General features: G+C 50.5%; 1 protein-coding gene across 2 annotated transcripts in view; it reads right to left on the bottom strand.

The window, feature by feature from the left end:
* Positions 1-20,425, bottom strand: part of lilli (AF4/FMR2 family member lilliputian) — a 239,161-nt gene that overhangs the window by 208,870 nt on the left and 9,866 nt on the right. Inside the window, exon 2 of one of the 2 annotated variants that reach the window (XM_077662608.1) lies at positions 13,053-13,078. The exons of the other annotated variant lie outside the window; for it this stretch is intronic. Coding sequence (XP_077518734.1) covers positions 13,053-13,069 — 17 coding nt within the window. The 5' untranslated portion in view covers positions 13,070-13,078. The remainder of the gene's footprint in view (positions 1-13,052; positions 13,079-20,425) is intronic. 2 annotated transcript variants of the gene reach the window in all.

The raw sequence follows: 20,425 nt of genomic DNA, 5'->3' as shown, positions 1-20,425 counted from the left end.
TTAACAAGGACACCTAAGTTTACTGTGTGTTGGGGAGTGCGAGAACATACCCTTGGCGGAAATGACGTCACTTCCTGCCTGGTGACGTCACTTCTCTCCCGCCAATGGGAATGCTCCGGTGTGGCGAAGTCGCTTCTCTTCAGCCAATGGGCGAATTTTAAGACCAACGACACATTTCAGCCTCATGAGGAGGCGTCTATTGATATCGCACTAAAAAAAAAAAAAAGCGACGTTAAGCCCTGCCGCGGCGGGGTAGCGAAAAAACTAGAACCACAGCGAGGATCCTACGACGGCATCGCTATTCTACGTAGCGTTCTTACGAGAGATCCCCAGCCACACAAAACACACTCGCTCGTCCATGACTGCCATTCAACCAGAGGCCATCATCGTCATTGTCCATGGCAAGTCGGAATAAGGGCGCGGAGTCGGTCAAACCGGGCCACGGAGCGGGTGGTGGCGTGCGTATCCGCAGCGCGTGCTACTACGGGTGCTGGCGCCCAGTGACTAACCCCGCGGGAGTAAATACCGAAACCGTACCCCGGACGCGCATGCCGGTCGTTCCGGGAAGCAACCGCAGCGACCGAGACGACGATACGAAAAGGCCGGATACAGGCACCCAACAAGAGCGAAACGACAACGAACAACTGCACCGGAGGGAACGACCATTTATGGCGGGCCACAACTACCAGTCTGCAGAGAGAGAGAGAGAGAGAGAGAAACGGTAAACAGGTAAATGGCCGAAAACACCTCTCCTGCATGCTTTCTTGGCATCCCCCTTTTTTCCCCCTCTATTTGCAGCAACCTCCCCTCTCCTCGTGGCTTTTTCATTGAGCGCTCTTCAACTATGCTCAACAAAAGAAGCGGGGTGTCGCTCCCATCGCTTCGACACGATCTATACACTATACCGCGAAGCACATCGCGCAACGAAGCGACCACTGACAGCCAGTGCGACCGAGTCGTTTGCTCGGGAGCTCGCGAACGCAGTATAACTCATCCCCCCTTCCTCCCTCGCTGCGATAATAACTCGAACGGGGTCTCCGCGTCAGCAGAGACTACTCAGCTACCCTCGTCTCAAGAAGATGAGAAGAAAGCCCCCGAAGGAAGGAGAATGCAGTACGAGCTGCGCATCGTTAGGCGCAACACGGTCAGGACACGCGGGAGGAAGAAAGTACGGCGCGAGCTGATGACGCAAGGCGCAGCAGCACCGGCCGCCCACTGCCGCGCTAAGCACGTCGAAGTACTGTGGGCGCAACTCTCAAGTTACTCGTGACGTCCTCTACGGGGCGGCGCCGGCTTTGCTTTTACTAAACGCTCGTTCGTTCCTTCCTTCTTGATTCACTCTGTCCGTCCGTCCTTCCTTCATTCGTAAACTCCTCCCTTCGCTCTCGGCTAGCCCGATTAAAAGCCCTTCACTGGCGCAGCGCCAGCGAGGGCAGCTATACAGGGCGTTTCGCCTAAGACTTTACGCAATTTTTTAAAAATAGGGTTTTTGAGTTAGGAGAAGGCTTTTTTTCGACACAGCACTGTCAGCGGAGTACTACACCAGAATGCGGATAAAAAGTGCTAGCTAGCAGGTTGATTAACTAATAATGAGTAGGTAACTATTAATGTTAGGCTCCTTAATTATTGAGAGGTGTGTAGCCCACCGTAAGTAGTATCCAAATCAGTTTCTAGACTAGAATTTCGAAAATGCGGTTACCCTCGGCGCTGCGGCCCAACAATTTATGGATATTTCGACGAGTTACGTGCACTGGAGAGGTTGCTTTGCCTACAAGCTTCTCGAAAGTGCATGCATTTTGGCGCGATGTAGCAAACATTTGTTGGGGCACAGCGCCGAGGGTAACCGCATTTTCGAAATTCTAAAAACTGATAAGAATATTATTTAGGGTGGGCTACATGCCTCTCAATAATTAAGGAGCTTAACCGTAGTAGTAAGAAAGTTAGTTAACTATTCAATACTCTTCAACAACCCTGCTGTTAACACGTCTCAGCTGCACTCTCACGTACTTCCCCGCTGACACTGCTATCCCGAAAAAGAGCGCCCTTCCAAGTGAAAAAGCCTATTTTTAAAAATTGTGCAAAATCTTTGGTGAAACACCTTGTATAGCGTTCGCACAGCGCAACGGGTTCCCACGACACGCCACCAGCGGCGCGATGCGCAAACAACACTGCTCAGACAGGAGGCGGAGGACAGAAGGCACACACGGGCGTGAAAAAAAAGAAAAACAAACGCGGGCGCGCGGTCACAATCTTCCCGCTGGCGGCCACAGGATGAAACAGGCGTTCACGCCGGTATTTTAATGCGCGCACGCGTGCAGGGACGGTGGAATACAAAACGCCTCGGACGCGGCAAACAGGTGAGAAGCACTTGCGACGCTGAAATGCAGCAGCGGCGGCGGCGGCAATCAGCTAGGACCCCTGTACGCGAAATTGAGGAAAATATAGACAGTAGACAGTTTTAGCTGTGCGTACGCAACGGCTTAGCGTACGCAAGGAGTTTGCGGAGACGGTAGTGCGCATGCGCAGAACGCAAGCGCAAGCCCTGCGTCTTGCGTGCGTACGCTAGCCAGCGGACTTTGCGTTGCGGCGCTTGCGTGGGTTGCGTACGCAAACGTTGACAAGATGGCGGCGCCCTGCTCGCCCGCTTCGGAATAAATACATGTCGCCGCTGGATTCTCCGACGCAATAGCTCGCTCAAATGGTAGCGGTTCGCTTTTATTTCGCCTACTCTTGCCCACACCTAGCGGTATAAGTGATAACTAGCCCCTGTTTTTCAGATAATTTGGCGATTATCAAGCTCCTAGGCCTAACTGAATGCAGTGTGTTTTCCTCGTAGCAACGACACCTGGCGAAGCAGTTTTCCGGCTTTTAGTCAGTTCTTACATTTTCTTCGGTTTGCATAGTTTTTCTTCTTGGAACAAAAAAAAAGGGGGGGGGGGGGGGCTCCCAATGCACTCACACTAGTTATAAGTAATCACGGATGAAATTTTCTTCAACCGAGCGTTGATGTGCTTAGACGTCTTGTCACTAGATGGCGCTACGTGCGCCTGGGGGACGCTACGGCTCGGCCAGCTAAAACTATACTTCGGAGCGGACACCGTAACGCACGCAGCGCCGTAGCGCTTTGCGTACGCAAGCACTTGCGTAAGCACAGCTAAAACTGTCTAATAACTATCGGACAGAACGGGGACTGGGGAAGCAGAACGACGACGCTCATGTAAAACAGGCTCGCCAAACAGCCGTGCGCGAAGACAGCGGGGGCCGGCGAGAAAGACGACTGCCCCAAGGAGCCCAACAAAGAGCACGACAGCTGAAAATTGAAGGAAAGAAAAATGAAGATGACGGAGAAGATTAGGGAGGAGGCGGGCAGATCGTCACTTAGATTTGGTTTGGTTTATAGGGGTTTAACGTCCCAAAGCAACTCGGGCTATGAGAGACGCCGTAGTGAAGGGCTAAAATTTCGACCACCTGGGGATCTTTAACGTGCACTGACATCGCACAGCACACGGGCGTCCAGAATTTCGCCTCCACCGAAATTCGACCGCCGCGGCCGGGATCGAACCCGCGTCTTTCGGGCCGGCAGCCAAGCGCCATAACCACTCAGCTACCGCGCGTCACTTAGATTTAATCACCAAGTACACGGCAAGGAGCCGAATATGAAGCAATTAACCCGCCAATTATAGCGGTTAGTTTTAAGAAATAAAATGAATGAAATAGTCCAAAACAAAATCTCCCCGGTTTTTGGACTCGAGAGAATGAAGGCATCTATGCTACCATCTCGCGGCGCGGTTCAGACAAGCCTTGCGACGATTTCCTAAACACTGCAAAACGAATAAAAAGAGGCACGCTTTCCAGCACGTCCGAAATGCACAGAGAAATCGGCTCGTTGGGAAACCGCGGAAAATGGACGACTGCGAAAATAAGTTTTAAAAATACGCTTTATCATAAATCTAATAACACAAAAGAAACCAGCGATCTGCATGTATTAAAAAAGGCGAGGAAAAAACCGAACTTGATTTGCCTTCATGGGAAATAAAAAAAAAATACCAGAAGTGACTATTATGCTAATGACTTTGTTATAGCTAATGACCGTTGCCGAAAATAATCCAGTAATCTGTAGGTGGATGACAATAATCAAAACGCATTTTCTGCCACTGAATTTCATGACTCTCTGGGCAAGGTCTAGCAGGCAGATCATTAATAGACATCTTGTCACCGTCGCTACCCGACAATGATTTAAGTGGCGCTAATTCGCTCGATAACTTTGCTTCTCAATATTGTAAACAAGCTAAGAGCTGCGGTATATATATATATATATATATATATATATATATATATATATATATATATATATATATATATATACGCTATGTCAAGCGCATATCATGAATATGTAGAGCTATAGTTCTGCTTTTCGTAGTGGTATGCCGTCGACGCGAGTTTCTGACACGAACTATGAGAAACCAAAAAAACGAGGTCAGGCCAACATCAATACTCGCAGTGTTTTTCAAGATCACTAGAAAAATTAAAATATCAGCCATTGCTTCCTTTTATATTTCAAACTCAAACTCACTGATTCGCAATGCGGTTTCAGAAAGAACACACCCATTGCATTTGCGCTGTTGGATCGCTAAGAGTGTATTCTGAGGGTATAAAAGCAATATTATATAATTAGTAGTCTCGCAGTTTTAATTCCGTAAGGTTCACCACTATGCACTTATGAGTACGCAGTCTCACTCATAAAACCTCGACACTGGTATCACGAACACGATGCACGGCTTCACATCAAAAATGCTGACTGCAAACACGAGTCTGGAACAAAGTACACACCTGGTTCCTTTCTTTGCACTACTTATAACAATGACACTGTTCATGCTATGTCGCTCTGACTTGTGTTGACTTGTTTACCGAGCATCGACAAGTTCACTTGCGCACACCGATGCTGCGAATACATCACTGTGTGTAATTCACGCCCGAGTTACTGTGACTTGGTTCGCGGTACTTTACAAAGCATGCAAAGTACAAAAATGTATGTGGTACAAAAGATTTCTTGACGCCTAGTAAAAAATTTTGCTGCATTACCAAACCATGAACTTTACCGAAAGTATAATTCCGACAAAAAAAAAAAAACACGTCACTAAATCTAAGTATTAAAAAAGAAATGTCTAATAGCGCTAACTTTTCTTCAACAAATTCCTAGATTTAAACACGTCGTACAAAAGCACATGCAACAAGCTAGAACTTGTGGAACCTAAAAATCTGTGTCGAAACACATATGGTATATGCGGACATATGGTATATGCACATATGGTATATATGGTAATCAGCTGCGACAACTACTTAATGAGCTTTCAGAGCAAAATGCTTTTTATATAACATCTCGCATTTAAGCGCTTGAAATTCTTAATTTCGAAATCGAAATGCTCCTATTGGTACTGCTTGCTTCTGAAAGCACCCTCAGCGATAATTGCTCTCTGCTGTGGCAACTTCATTTCTTGACGGCTACGTTTTCTGTCTGTGTCACATTGTCATAACGCGATATTTCAGTTGCGCTATGCTCTTATTCTCTGGCCTTGTCTCTTTTCTCGTCTCGGTTGAAGTTTCCTTCGCGTTATTTAACAGCTACTCAGGTTTTCTTTCCTATTTTGTATTTTCCACGACAATGAGCTTACTTTTTTTTCGCCTGCTGCGCCACTGCCGAAGAGTGCGGGCGCGTAGCTTCGCCAAGCTGTCAATGAACAGCTTTTATACCAACTCCTTCCTCCTGCACATAATGATGGTGTAATAAAGATTATAATAAAAATAAATGCGCCAAGGACGCCGACGAAATTTTGGAAAATAAGCGGGCAGTTCTCGGCTGTCAGCTAATAACCGCAAAGTAAGTGCAATCGCTAACGCAAATGGAATTGTAGAGCACCCCCCCCCCCCCCCCCACACACACACACACCTTGCACTTTATTTTTTATTTCTTGTTACGCTTCTCTACGAGCAAAACGTCAAGTACAAAGTACCGCCTCGCCCGAGCAATCGCCTTTTCTCACGTCGGTCAGTTCAAGCCGTTCACACCGCACCCGCAACCGTCAGCGTTCAGTGAAGAGAGGCTGGGAAGTAGCCCGCCGGGCAAATTGCGCGCAGCACTGCGCAAGGCTGCGCCGACGCGCCCTGACCCCTTGCGCCACGGAGGCACAGATGTGGAGAGTGAGCACGTCCTGCCCTTTCTCGTCGTGCGCCGGGACTCCGCTACCGCCTCCGCTCGGATTAGTAACGAGAAGACGGCGTCGTAGGATTAACTTCGCTTTTCCTTTATTACTTTTACAACACAGTATGCATGGAAAGACGAAGATGCCGCGGGGGGGGGGGGGGGGGGGGGGGGGGGGGGTGCACATTTTTCCAACAAAATCTGCAAAAGGCCGCCCTTTTTGCTAAGACGTTTATGCACTGTAGGCTAGTTGGTGTATTACTGGAATAGGTTTTAAGAGCACAAGAATGTATTCAAGTAAAAGGGCGCAAACCATGCCGTGCTGCTTCATCGAACCACGCACGTCAAATTGCAATATCGCACGTTCAGCACCAGTGCTAAAACTCTACAAAATAGTTCCTAGCTGCAAACGCACTATGGTTGCAGCCCATACTAACGATGCGAGCGCAATCGTAATGGGCAAGCACGGCGAAAGGAGTGCGTCTAAACCGACCACTGAGCACGCAACTTCGAACTCCCCCTTCTCACTAGTTACGTGCATCGGTTACAGTCTCTACAAAACAAGACGTGCGTGCGGGGATTCCGCGCTTTCCCCGCAACACGAGAGAGCGAGCGCGCTCTTCTGGGCAAAGGCGCACAGCCTCCAGGGCGCTGCACGCATTTACCTACGCCGGGTGGAGGGAGACGCGGGGCATTGCCACATCTTATCGCCGCCGCTGCTGCCCCCGCCCGAGGCCGCAGGGTGTCGCGGGAGGGCGATCCGCTTTCATCGCCTCCTCGGCTCGCGGCCGTTACGCGAGCACGGGGAGTACGTGTGTGCGTACGTACGGCGGAAAAAGCGTCGAACCGGCACAATAGAAAGACAAAAAAAAGCGCCCAGAGCGCTTGGAAACGACAGCAGCGCAGAGCGGTCCCAGTCTCGTACGAGTGTGAAGAGAAAAAAAAAAGGATAAAAAGGGAGAAATAGTAATAATAATAAGCCGCGAAAGGGCGAGAGAAGCGGGGAGCGAGAAACGTGTCAGCGAGCGAGACAACGGCGACTTCTCGCCCGGAGCCGTTGGACACCGCGCGTTTATGCGGGGTACAGCTCGAGTGCTCTCTCGTCAGGTGAACGCACACATATCATGGGTGGTTGATGGGGCGGGGGGGGGGGGGGGGGGGGGAGTATGACAATGAAAGCAAGGAAGCGAAAAGAGAAAGACTGAAACGGAGGGGGGAGGGGAAACTCGCCGTCACAGCCATCGCCGTTTCCACGCTCGCCACGACGACGATGCTGCAGCGAAGACGACGAGGGAGCGGTGTGGAGGTCGTTGACTTTTTTTTTCGGTTTATTTGTTAACCGCGCCCGCGCTAAGGGACAGGTGGCGGGCTAGTCGAGAGCCTGCAATTACACGACGCAGCGGTCTTTAGTGTTGTTTTCTTCTTGCCCTGGGTTCCGCCGTCCGATGAGGCGATTTTATCTAGCAGCGTCAGCGGCGCTTGTCCCGGTCCCATTACCATAGTCGTCGTCACAACCACGCGCTTTTACGTCACGCCCAGCTGATGAGCATTGCGCAACGTTCTTCCATCGGTCTCCGCTCACGTAGCCGCCGGTACATCGTTCCTCCTCCGGGCGCGTGGACTGATTCGCTGATTCGGATCCTCCGCTGGAGACAGGGCGCCAAGCCTGTTTTGAGCATTCGCAACAAAAAGGGGCAGGGAACCGGCTCGCAGAAGACGGGCTTCAAGGTTAGCAAAGTTCAGATGCGCCACACCATTGTAGAGACGACAGACACAACTTCTCGCAAAAAAAAAGAACAAAGAAAGAATGACTCGAGCGTCCGCCGAGGCTTCGTAAGCGTCAGCTAAGCATAAATTTCTCACCGCAGAAGATCAAGGCTGCTTCCCTCGTCTTCTCACGCTGGGCTAAGTACAATCAATTATTTTATTACCCAGAGTCAAGTACGCTTCTCAAGACATTTCATGCTGCACGTATTTAGGCAGAAAGAACCGCCCCATCGCAGCTTGCGTCAGCGGGCCGGGTCGTTACAGCAAGGAATCACTCAAGGCTGAAAAAAAAAAAAAAAGTTCCACTTCGCACTCCCGAGCATACGCAGGTTAAGCCAAAAAGACGACGCTTTTCCCGTAGTGACACTTGACCGCGACACCCCATAAAAAGGCTACAGCATTCCGGGGAACGAAAGGGACGAACACGACCACAAGCAGCAAAGCTTTTCTTTACTTCTCTTTCGGCCGAAGCGGGCATGTTCGCACCAGGTCGCCCGCAGCTGCGCGCACGGCACGCACTCGCGGCAAGCTGCCCGCCGTGCAGGCGCAACAGGCGCGACGTGACCGCCGCACGTCGTTCCTTTCCGCACGCACAAACTAAACGCCCAGTGGGACAGTGGCGCCTCCCATCCGTCGTCGCGGCAACTGGTGTCGAGGCCGTCGTCGCGAATCAAGCAGGGAGGGGGTGTCACGCTCCGCCACTTATCGTCACACATCGCCCACGCAAACAACCCGCCCAGGGAGAAAGGGGGAGGGCGAAATCCCGGGGGGGGGGGGGGGCTCCACTCGCCCCTCCCCATCTCTTTTACACAACCGCGGACAACAACAGATAGGCTAAATAGCACACAGCGTCTCCACCTGACGGTCACGTCAGCTGCGACCGCGACGGAACGCAAGGCGCGACAAGCTGCGCCACAAGCCATGCTCACCGCGCATCTTAAAACAAACAAAGCGCGACGCAGGGCAGTCTTTTCATCCTCTCCGCCACACACAGCGCGCCAAGCACTGACTGCATTCGCATCTCGTCACCACCGGGATCCCAGCTAGCGAGTGCCGAACCGTTCTAACAAACGGCACGCCTGTGAGGCGGCCGCTGCGGCCCTCATTGATTCGAGCCAGCTGGAGCTCCGTGCCACGTCGGCGACGCTTCCCCACGGAGACATGCTGCGGTTGCCGCTGCTGTACACAGGCGGTGACGGTCTGTTGACGCAGACGCCGCTGATACAGTGCGGACGACACGACGAGAGAGCTCGATCAGAGCGGTGGCGATGCCGATTGCAAGGGCACTGCTTTGAGACGCAACATTAGTCGCTTAGGGGAGGAGCTAATCCGGTAAGAAGCAACACAGTTTTGGACGCAACGCAAGCACACCGCGATTTTCGGCTACAAATAGTGCGCGGATAATTAGGCCAAGGGATGCATATTCATGACCGAATCCGCGGCGCAAAACAAGACAAGGCAGGGTGCCTCAAAGAGCTTGCCAGCAGCGACGGCTTTGTTCCGGAGCACAGGAGAAAACAGTTTTACGAGACGACTCGTCCAATGACTGCGTACTTAGTCTGATTCGACAATGTTAAAACGACAAAGCCGCTAATTTAGCTGAAAACGGAGCTTCTATAAATTGGAAGTGGCTCAAAGAAAGAAAAAAAAACTCAATCAGGCGTTTCCCTTACCTCGCAGTTCTCGCAAGCAAAGTGCGGTGCGTCCGAACAGTTCCCCGGTGCGGGTCCCTGAGGCTCGCCAACACCACCACAGACTCCCGAAAAGTGATCACGGAGTCGTTCCGGTATGGACGTCACGAGTTTGAATCGAGTGGAGGGAATTTTTTTTAATTTTGATTTTTTTTTCTTATCTACTGCCGAACAAAGAAGAATACGGCCAGAAATAGCCACAGAATCGATAATTACTAAAACAAAAGTTCGATGGAGTAAAATGGAGGAATAAAAAGGATGAACAAACAAAAAAACCCGTCAGCATGTGCGAAAAAGCTCGGGCCACAAGAAGCGCGAATTTTACCAATGGTGTACCACCTCGTAGCAGATGTTGAAGGAATTGTGAAAAGGGAGACGTCTTCTGGGGTCAGACCGCAACCTGCGATGCAAGTTCGCAAAAGCACAGTGGCAAAACCAGACCACATCGTTTTAGCAGCCGGTCAATTGTGCGAATTTGACAATCAGAAAATTGTCATGCCTTTGCAAGGGCCCCAGCCTCCGTCGAAATACGACCAAGAAAGAAACTTTGGGCTTCCCGCCTGATTGCACTGCAACGAGCCTACATGGATTTATCGGGAGCACTGTAGTATCGGCAATCTCCTTCCTGTCGATAAGCGTCAGGGGGCAGGTAATGAATCAATATGCGGTGGTAAACTAAAGGAACAGGGCTCGAATTGGTTGAAGCAAGCGAATGCACCCGCTACTATTGTTTGTTTTTATAATGTCCCAAATAGAAGCCTTTAGGTGCGCAGAGTGCACGTGGCCGGGACAAATCGGACTGGCGAAACACACGAGACAGACAGCCTTCGCTGCGATACTCAAAATGTTTGCTTTCCGTCCCGGCAACGATAAGCGGCGATAAATACGGCGACGCAGATAAGGTATTTCTGTGCAACGCCTCCGCGGATCCGCAACACTGTTCAGCTTCCTTTTTCGCAGTCAGAAATCTACCCCTGTTTCCTCAAGTAACGAACAACGGTGGAAGAGGGACGCGTTCGTCAAACCCCTGAATACAAATTCTGCCTCCTTCGCACGTTTCTGAGGCAACTGCGCCACAGCCTTCACGAACGTCTCGCAAAAAACCGTGCGGCGCACGAAGGCCCACCAATCTCGGTAGGCGACGATACGGTAAGGTACGACACGATGCAGCACGGACTATTCGTACGTGCGAACAAGTGAGTCAATTCGACGCGTTATAATCAGCTGCCGCCAGCCCCGGCTTCGGTGCACACTATTAACGACAAAAGAGTACACGGAGGAAGGAAGGGGGCGGGGAGGGGCTTTAGTTGCAACAACAGACAATCGTCAACCGCCACGTTGGGCAAAATGTAGTGCGCTACAGTCAAAACCAAATCACAGAAAAGGCCCGATGACAGCAGAGTTCTCGGATCCTAAACCAGATCTCGGATGCGTAAACTTCCGGAGCAGACAGTATTGGTGAAAAGGCCGAGGCTGTTTTTCACGTCTCAACCACCAGGGGAAAAAAAGAAGAAAAAAGCAGCCCAGTGGAAGACAGGCAGACCTCGCTACTCGATCAACGAGGCCCGACGCGTCGCTCCCTCTACCTCGGTCGCCGTCAACGAACAGCTCCCACAAAAGGAGCGCCCGGGAAAGGAGGAGGTGCAAGGGAAGGAGCCAGACCGCAGCCGCGGCAAAAGGCTGGACGCAAGACTGCCGCGCTTGGGCAACAACCGTCGCAGGACGCGAAGAGACCGCGTTGGCGAAGGAGCAAAAAGAACAAAAATTCATCCGGCGCATTTCACAACGCGGCGCTGTCTCGGTCGACCAGCGCGACCACAGGGACAGGGGGACGGACGGACAAGTCGGGGGGGGGAGGAAACTAGGGTTGGCGCATGTTGAGCAGCGCAACACAGCGCACGGGCAAACTGTACACACCGGATCCGCAAGACATTTCCAAGGAATATGTAACCACCGACACGTCCACAGTTAATACACGAGATGATCACTACAGAAAACGGCGACGCCGCTCCTGTTGAGTAAGGAGCGCAGGAGAAATGAAAAGGAAAAAAAAAAGTGTTTTGGAACCGTACGCCTCCCAAGCACAAACACCAACCGATCGTCGGTGGAGTCACTCTAATCGCCGGCGGCTGGGCGACGATTGATGCTCCCGAGCGCCAAACGGAGGCAGCACAGTCGCACGCAAGTGCTGCTCGGGGAGACCGCTGTAGCGAGAGGGCTGTACCCGTGTTGCGTTAAAACGGCGGTCTCGTGAAGGCTTGACCACGTGGCAAAACAAAATCAGAAACAGTCGTAACGGTCCCACTGCATATACAACTTACGTGAAACCTATGAATATGATTGCTCTATGGGCCATTTTAATATTCCGTCCCGTTGGTTTTCCCACGTCGCTATAATTGCGTCACTGGTCATCCGTAAAACGAGAATAAGGAGGTGATCACACATATTACTGCTTCACATGTGAACGTACTGCTGTCAGGGCAGCTGGTTGACACATACTGCACTTCATAAATTAATCCAATCTGTTTAGGAGTAACCCCCCCCCTCCCCCCCAGGTGGAGCAGCTTTCAATTAGGGTGTAATTACTCAAAAGCGACCACCTGTCCCCGGACGAGGACGAATTTTACTTCAAATGCGAAGCTTCCGAGGAAACTGCACAGTTTTCCTTCGTAGTCGTATATACGGCAAGCTCACTGGTGGACGCTACTGAGTAATCACTCCGTAATGCATACATTGTTTCTAAAATCCGCTGTTCGGTCAATAGTAGGCCAAGCAACATCGAGCTGAACCCGGCTTAGCACTAACGAAAAGTTAAACCGGCACTGGTCGATGCCACTCTTACAGGAGCGAAACACTTGCTCAATTTCAACCCCTCGATCCGAAGGCACCAATCCTAGCCTCCACAAAACTGCACCGTTTTAAAAAGAGCGAGAACCTACGCTGGGTGCGAGCGGTGACGCAACGTCGCCTACACTACACCCTCCTCTTCGCAACGAAAAGGCAGCGGCGACTGCATCCCAAGAATCGCAACCACTCTTTGTTTTTCTTTACATTACCGGTTAAGGTTTTGGAATAAGAGATGGCACCGAAATGCTGAAAGGTAGTTTACACAACTCGCGAGCACAGAACAATGAAATGAAAAGGCCCACAAACGTTTTTTTTTCCCCCGAAACTCAACGATTATGCAAGGAACAACGTAAACGGAATACATAGCGCGAACGTTTTATACAGACGGTCTCTGCACGCGTTTCTTGACACCGCTGTCACGCGGTCCCGCTATGCGTATGCGCCGGTTCATCACCTGCTTGCTAACTAGGCCAGCGTTAATTGGAGGGCTCCGTCGGGCGAAGCGCGCCGACAAGTTGCGACAGCGGGTTAAAAAGTGGCATGCTTACTTCCTGGGTTCCCACATGCGAGACGTCTGCAAAGAGAGAAGGGAGAAGAGCAAAAACACACTTGTCTGAGCACATTTAGCAGAGTTACTAAGGGACCGCTCTATGACGCTAGACAGGGTGTATACGCCGACGTAACCGCCGGCACACTTCTTCCACGTCACTGCAAGCAGAGGAGGAAACACGCACCTCGGGCAAGCGAGCGGCTCCTCAATTTCGCCGAGATGCCGGGCTTGGAGTTAGTTTTAAAGTGCGCATTCGGTATAGGTACACTTCCAGGCCCAAAGATCAGGGGAAAAATATTTAAAAATAAAAATGCAAATAAAGGTAAAAGGCGGGAAAGAAAATGAATTCATAGGATGTACAGCTCTGCCTGAAAAACATACGGCCCACGGTGCTTGCTTCCGCGCCATGCAGTGCGGCTCGATAAGCCTCGCCAATGTTCTGAATAGTATATTTCCCAAGCTGAGAGTAACGCTGTTGCTCGATCCTCTGGCGCTTAAGACTTCCACTGGAGCTACAGGCGTCACTGCGCGTCTCAGAAGCGAAACTTTTGATCTGTACGCTTTTGACAAAGACCCTAGACGTGTATCAGATTGGGCGCCGGAGTCCATATAGCAGATCGTGCGTTCTACGGAGGCCACCACCTTCAACTCGTTCTTCCTTATTTTCCACGCCCACCGGGATAGCGTTGTATCCTACCGAGGCAACACAGAACAGCCAGAAGGGATCGGCCTTACACAAGTGCTACGCGTTTAAAAGGCGCGTTTGTTTTGGACGCAGAGTGCACAACATTATGCTGTTTCAAGTAAAGGACACGGCTGTAAACCACGGCGCCCGCGTACCCGCACCGTACAGGGCCGTTAACAGTCTTCCTAGATGCAGCCACACTCAGCGGTAAACAACTCTGCAAACCAGAGATCAGTGCCCTCTGCTTCGTTTGATTCAAAACACGACACTCACCAAGGTAGAAAATTCGTTCATCTTAAAGTTAGCCTTCTTTTGATTCAAAACATTACGCACAAACGCAGGACGCTCAGTACGCGTTGCTGCCAGAAACGCCGACACGACAAGATTAGAATTGGGCTCAATGCACCCGAAAAGGTGAGCAACATCAGGCACGTGCACACATGACTGACAGACAGGACACTTGTACGCTGCGGTAAATTTACAACCCCGTCCTGGAAGAGGAGCGGGTAGCAAAAACGAAAAGAGCCAAACGACAGCTGCGCTCAGACCCGCAGCTCCACGGATCGAGTTAAACTAAACCCACCATGCAAATTTTGCTCTTCAGCAGCGAACGGCGTAGCGACTCGCTGTCGCTTTAGCATGTGATTACCTTAAAGAAGTGCTTTTAACTGCACCATCATCAACACAACCACGTCCACTGCGGGACGAAGGTTGCCTCCAAATCCCTCCAGTTAATCCTGTCTTGTGCCTGGCTGCGGCCATCTTATCCCTGCAGTTGTAGTAGCTGTACAGGCTGCTACTACTCCGGATTGCCCGTGATTACGGTTCCAACCCTCAAAAGCCGGAGTAGAAATTTCTTGCGGTTCAACTACTGCTGAACCTAGTTAGAGAGCGAAAGCTGTGTAAGTGGACCTGGCTTGGCCTCTAACGCTGAGTGCGTTCCGCACACTGGATAGGCAACGCGCCCGCCCTGCTAGGTGGTTAATGGTTGATCGCGAGAGGTTGGTCACCCAATGAACGCTGCGGCTTATTGCTGCAGCGGCGCCTGTCTGCCACGACGTTGTTCATGCATGCAGCCCACATCTCTCTCCCTCTCTCACCCCCGCCACGTACCTCAAGGCGCGATTGAGGCGTCCACTGTCCCAGGGAGACAGTTAAGCCCTCTTGCTTTCCTCACAATAATAAGCGAGGCCAACGCCAATGAACACAAAGACCGCCGACGGTCTTCAGTGCCTGCGTTTCTGCTACAACGTTGTGAATGCCAACGCATTCAGCGCACATCTGTCACTACCGCCACGTAGTTTAAAGCGCGACTGCGGTGTCCACCATCCGAGGAAGCCAGTTATGCGCCTTTCCTTTGCTTTCGAAGAAAACTGAAGATCGGTTTTTAAAATTGGTTTTGAGGAACGGAAATGGCGCAGCAACTTCCTCACATATATCGATGGACACCCGAACCGGTTTTGAGGAAAGGAAATGGCGTAGTAACTGTCTCACACACATATATCGGTGGACACCCGAACCGCGCCGTAAGGGGGTTTGACCTCTGGCTCACTTGAAGGCCAAAACCGCAAGAAAGCACCGCGAAACCGTTACGAGGGGCAGCGTAGTGAAGCTTTCGCTTCAAAAAAGACGAAATGACCGGAAAATTCGCTCCAATTGCCTAGGCAGCCGAGTGCGAAACGGGATACGAAGGAGACGGATACATAGAATAACTACTTGATACGCCGCAAAACGGCTATCGATTACCCGCGGTGATACCTGACGCCGCGCGGCGCTTCAGCTCTCCGTGGACGCTCGCTTCCGCCGACCAGACGCGCGCCTCGGAGCACGCGCGGAAGGTAAGGTTTCGCGCGTTTCGAACAGCGTCGAAGAGCTCCCGCCGGCTCGGCGGAACAGCAGCCGCGGGCTGTCGAACTCGACATACCTTCGGCATTGGGCCATCGGGGGGCATTAGCTTATTTATGCACAGGACGCGACTGACAAACGCGCGTACCAGGTCATAGCGCTCAGAAAGGCGTGGACTTGTAACCGACCCCTCTTCCCAAAAATACGAGCACGAGCGAAACGCGACACTAGACAGTTTTAGCTGTGCGTACGCAAGTGCTTGCGTACCCAAAGAGCTACGGCGCTGCGTGCGTTACGCTGTCCGCTCCGAAGTATAGTTTTAGCTGACCGTGCCGTAGCGTCCCTCAAGCGCACGTGGCGCCATCTAGTGACAAGAAGTCAAACCACATCAACGCTCTGTTGAAGAAAATTTCATCCGTGATTACTGATAACTACTGTGAGTGTATTGGGAGCCTTTTTTGTTCCAAGAAGAAAAACTATGCAAACCGAAGAAAATGCAAGATCTGGCTAAAAGTTAGAAAACTGCTTCGCCAGGTGTCGTTGCTACGAGGAAAACACACTGAATATAGTTAGGCCTAGGAGCTTGTAGATCGCCAAATTATCTGAAAAACAGGGGCTAGTTATCGCTTATACCACTACGTGTGGGCAAGATTAGGCGAAATAAAAGCGAACCGCTACCATTTGAGCGAGCTATTGCGTCGAAGAATCCAGCGGCGACATGTATTTATTCCGAAGCGGGCGAGCAGGGCGCCGCCATCTTGTCAAAGTTAGCGTACGCAAGCCACGCAAGCGCCGCAACGCAAACTCCGCTGGCTACCGTACGCAAGGCTACCGTACGCAAGACGCAAGGCTTGCGCTTGCGTTCTGCGCATGCGCACTACCGTCCCCGCAAACTCCTCGCGTACGCTAACTCTTTGCGTACGCACAGCTAAAACTGTCTACTGTTTTCCGCTTTCGCCAGAACGTCAATAGGGGCTAATTGAATGTGGACGCTTTCGCGGCGGAGAATACCAAAACGAGAACTCTGAAACTGGAGAGTACTGACATCGCAGAGCTATTTTAAATGCTGCGCATCTACGCATTACGACAACAGCGGTGGCGTCAAACAGGACCGCTCTGGTAAACGGCCCTCGTGACACACAACATGGTCCATGCCTGTCCCGTGTGTGCTCCCGTTTCGAGGATATCAATCAACACACAGGTATCCTAAACGTCGACGTTTGCATGAGCGAAGTTACTTCGGCATGACCATACGTTACGTGTATAACAGTGCTGGTGCCAAACGCTAGTGGGTGCCACGGTGTACTACACGGCACGCGACCGCCCCATGCCTCGCCTTTGTACCGCGCGCATCGGTCGGCATCGCTAGACGCGAGGTCGGCGAGGTGATAAGACCGGCCCGGACGACGAGATAAGGGTAGCCTGCAGGGCTTCTGACCAGCAGCGGCGCGCGCCCTTAGATAGCGGGCCCGCGCGACCGACGACGCCGGCAGCGCCGACGGCTAGCAGCAACAGCTGCTCGGTGGCGACAATTGCGCGCGAAGCCCGCCTGTGTACACGAGCGTACAGGGGCGTTACGCACAGGTACATGGTTCACTGGACAGACGGCCGGGGAGGGGGGTGGGGGGGCTCGAACCGATAACGGCCGCACGAAAGTTGTTCACACGTCCTCTGACCAAGCACTACAAGCCTTCATTCACGTCAGCACGAAACCACTGCCTGGCTAGCAGTATCAGAAATAATGCTGTCAAGGTCGAAGACAAGGTCAATCCGGAAATTATTACGGGCGCAACCGTCGCAGTCTTTCATCAGCTTTGGCTTTGACGCTTCACACGTCGCAATCAAATGCGACTCACTTCATATGAAAGAGCAAAAAAGGAGGGTAGAGGTGAGCCTGGGGAGAGAGGTCATGCAGTTAAACCCCCTGGAGAACAACGCGAACAGAAACACCAAGAACAAGAAATATCCTGAAATTCGAGAAAAGAAATGGTGAGAGAGAGAAATGAGGATTGAACAACTCACAACGTACCACAATGTTTTGAGAAGCACAAAAGGCGACCCCGAAGTGAGGCAGAAACTGCAAAGCAGCTGCGCAGTGTGCGCATAAGGATTCCAGACAAAGAATGCAGTCTGGACATGAGAAAGTTCTTGAGCCATCTGTGGAATAATATGTAAAGCCAGGCGCCTATACATCAAAAAGGCTATCATTTCCACAAACAACACCGAGATGTCCGTGAGCATAATGTCGCAACCTTTGAGAAGCACAGCGCACAGCTGTCGACCGCACTGAATTTCGCTAGCATCATTATGGATTGGATTGGATTTTTATGGCGCAAGGGCATCTATGGCCAAAGAGCGCCATGGCACAAGGTATTTTCGACTTCTCAAGTTGGGGTCAAAGACCCATTTCCCAAGCATTTCACACTAAATAAGCGGAGCACCAGACCAGGGGAAAGCTTGTACCCATTGTATCATCGGTGGGTACCCGGCGGCACTGGGGATCGAACCCCGCACCTCCCACATGCGAGGCGGATGCTCAACCACTTGGCCACCGCTGCGGTCAGCGTCATTATGGGATTGACACGTTAGAATCACTGCCATTTTTGGCCAGACCGAAAAAGCAGGACGGAACCATGACATAACCACAACACTAAAAGCTCAAACGACATGCGCAGTTATGTGGATGACAGTCACAGATAAATTTTGATAAGCATCAGTTACCCTTGCCACAGGCTGAGCATGAAGGAAGGAAGCTGATGCACTGACAGTACCCATAAAATCTACAGCAGCGACAGCGAGAAGCAACATGTCTTCCTGGTAACAAAGTCAGCAAGCACAGTGTATCACAAAGGTTTTTAGAATAGCTTCATGTAATGCAAAAGCTAGTAAAACATAAGTAGGGAAAGGAGGGCAGGGGAGGTTATGGAAAAGCAAATGCATAGTAACTGTTTCATGGTAAGCACCTGAACTATCACATGAGCAAAGGGATAGAAAAAACACTAAATTCTGTAGGAAATGAACAGGAAGCTCATAAAAGATACCATCATAGTTGTAGGGTACTACACTTGTCAGACACATTCACAAGCTCCCTGCCAAGGTGGCTCAGTGGCTATGGCGTTTGGCTGCTGACCCGAAACACACAGGTTCAATCCCGGCCGTGACAGTCGAATATCGATGAAGTCGAAATTCTAGAGGCCTGTGTACCCTGCAATGTCAGTGCACATTAAAAGAACCCCAGGTGGTCGAAATTTTCGAAGCCGTTCACTATGGCGTCCCTCATAGCCTGAGTCGCCTTGGGATGTTGAACCTGCCTAAACCATAAACATACACAACCTCAATAACACAAGAGGACAGGCATAAGTTACCTTGACAACACTACAGAAAGCTACTAACTACATTTGCATCAAAGGAACCATTTTGTGCTAAAATGAGGAAAGAGCAACTCATTGGCGACAACTAATGCATGAAGTTCAACAGTAGGGAAACTGCATGATATTGTGAAAAGCCCTTACATTTTTTACCTGGCTATGCTGATTCTCAGCGTTCGCATAAATATGTATTCACCTCATATTTTACATGCAGATGCTTGTTTCACTGCTACTGTCTGGGAAATAGGTGCACTGCAAACACAGCAAAACATATGCAGCTCTGTGATCAGCAAAAGAGGTTAGTGAAAACTAGAATAAAAAAAAAAAAGCAGAACCCAACAGAAAACTGCATGGTAAAACAGGACGACAGGGATAAGCAAAGATTTGAGAAGACAGCGGTAGTGAAAATTTATACCGCAGGTGAGCTAGCCCACGGAAGGTTTCTATGGACTCAATGGCAGGACGGTCACATGGCTAACAACCGCCATCCCCACAAGCACTAACCTCACTTGTGACGCTCACATGCGTACCACGCAGGCCTACAGTATGTTGGGCCGTTGCCATTCTGCCCCTGAAGTTACAGCACGACAGAGAGGAACTGGTACAACAATGTTCCAGGCCATGTTGCAGTGCATGTGCCACATGTACCTAAGGTGCAACATTTAAACAGCTGTATGAGTGACAACAATGGAAGTCCGAACTCCAAATTCCAGTTATCACATTACGTCTCCCTTTCATAAAAAGAAACTTAATCAAAATGACTCTCTCAGTAAATCAAAAGTTTAACTTCCTCACACAATGCTACATACATAGCGTGAAGCTTTTTAAGCAATGGGCCATTGAATATAAGCACTGATGGAATGCTGCTTATGAACGATGTGATGTATGGACCTAGCATTTGCATGTTAAAAGAGTAGTTCAGAAATGCAGGAAAAAGTGGCAATTATAACTATAAAGCCACAGCTAGCTATTTATAACCACTGCTCAGGAAGGCTTTATGCCATTTTCCCCACATCACTGACTTCTCTGTCACCTCATTGCCAATTATTGTCTCTGCATATGTAAGGGCAGTTGTTAGTCATCAAGCACTAAAGATGGAACGAGTTCCAACCGACCAAGCCAAACCAAGTTTGGCAAAGAGTATCGTGACATTAATGCTTTCTTTTTTTCCATCAACTTGAACAATGAAGAACAAAGGACACCTGCAAGGAACTTATTCAAAAGGACAATAAGATCTCAAGAGAGGCAGCATAGTTTTTAAGTGCACCGTCTTGATATGGAGTGATGAGCATAGGAAATTAACTGGTACTAGGTACTTGGCCTCATCTGGCACAAAGCAGGCATAGTTGGAGATCAATTTGAGAGTTCTTTGTCCTGGAGCAGACGCAGCAGCCAATGATGATCTCCACAAACAAACGAGTGGAGATTACTACTACAAGTTCAGAGTAAAGACAGAAAAGAGGATGTCATTTA

This window comes from Amblyomma americanum, chromosome 4 (genome assembly GCF_052857255.1).
Source record: "Amblyomma americanum isolate KBUSLIRL-KWMA chromosome 4, ASM5285725v1, whole genome shotgun sequence".
Lineage (NCBI taxonomy): Eukaryota > Metazoa > Arthropoda > Arachnida > Ixodida > Ixodidae > Amblyomma > Amblyomma americanum.
Note: the sequence above shows the minus strand (reverse complement) of the source record. Positions and strands in the feature narration are given on the sequence as shown.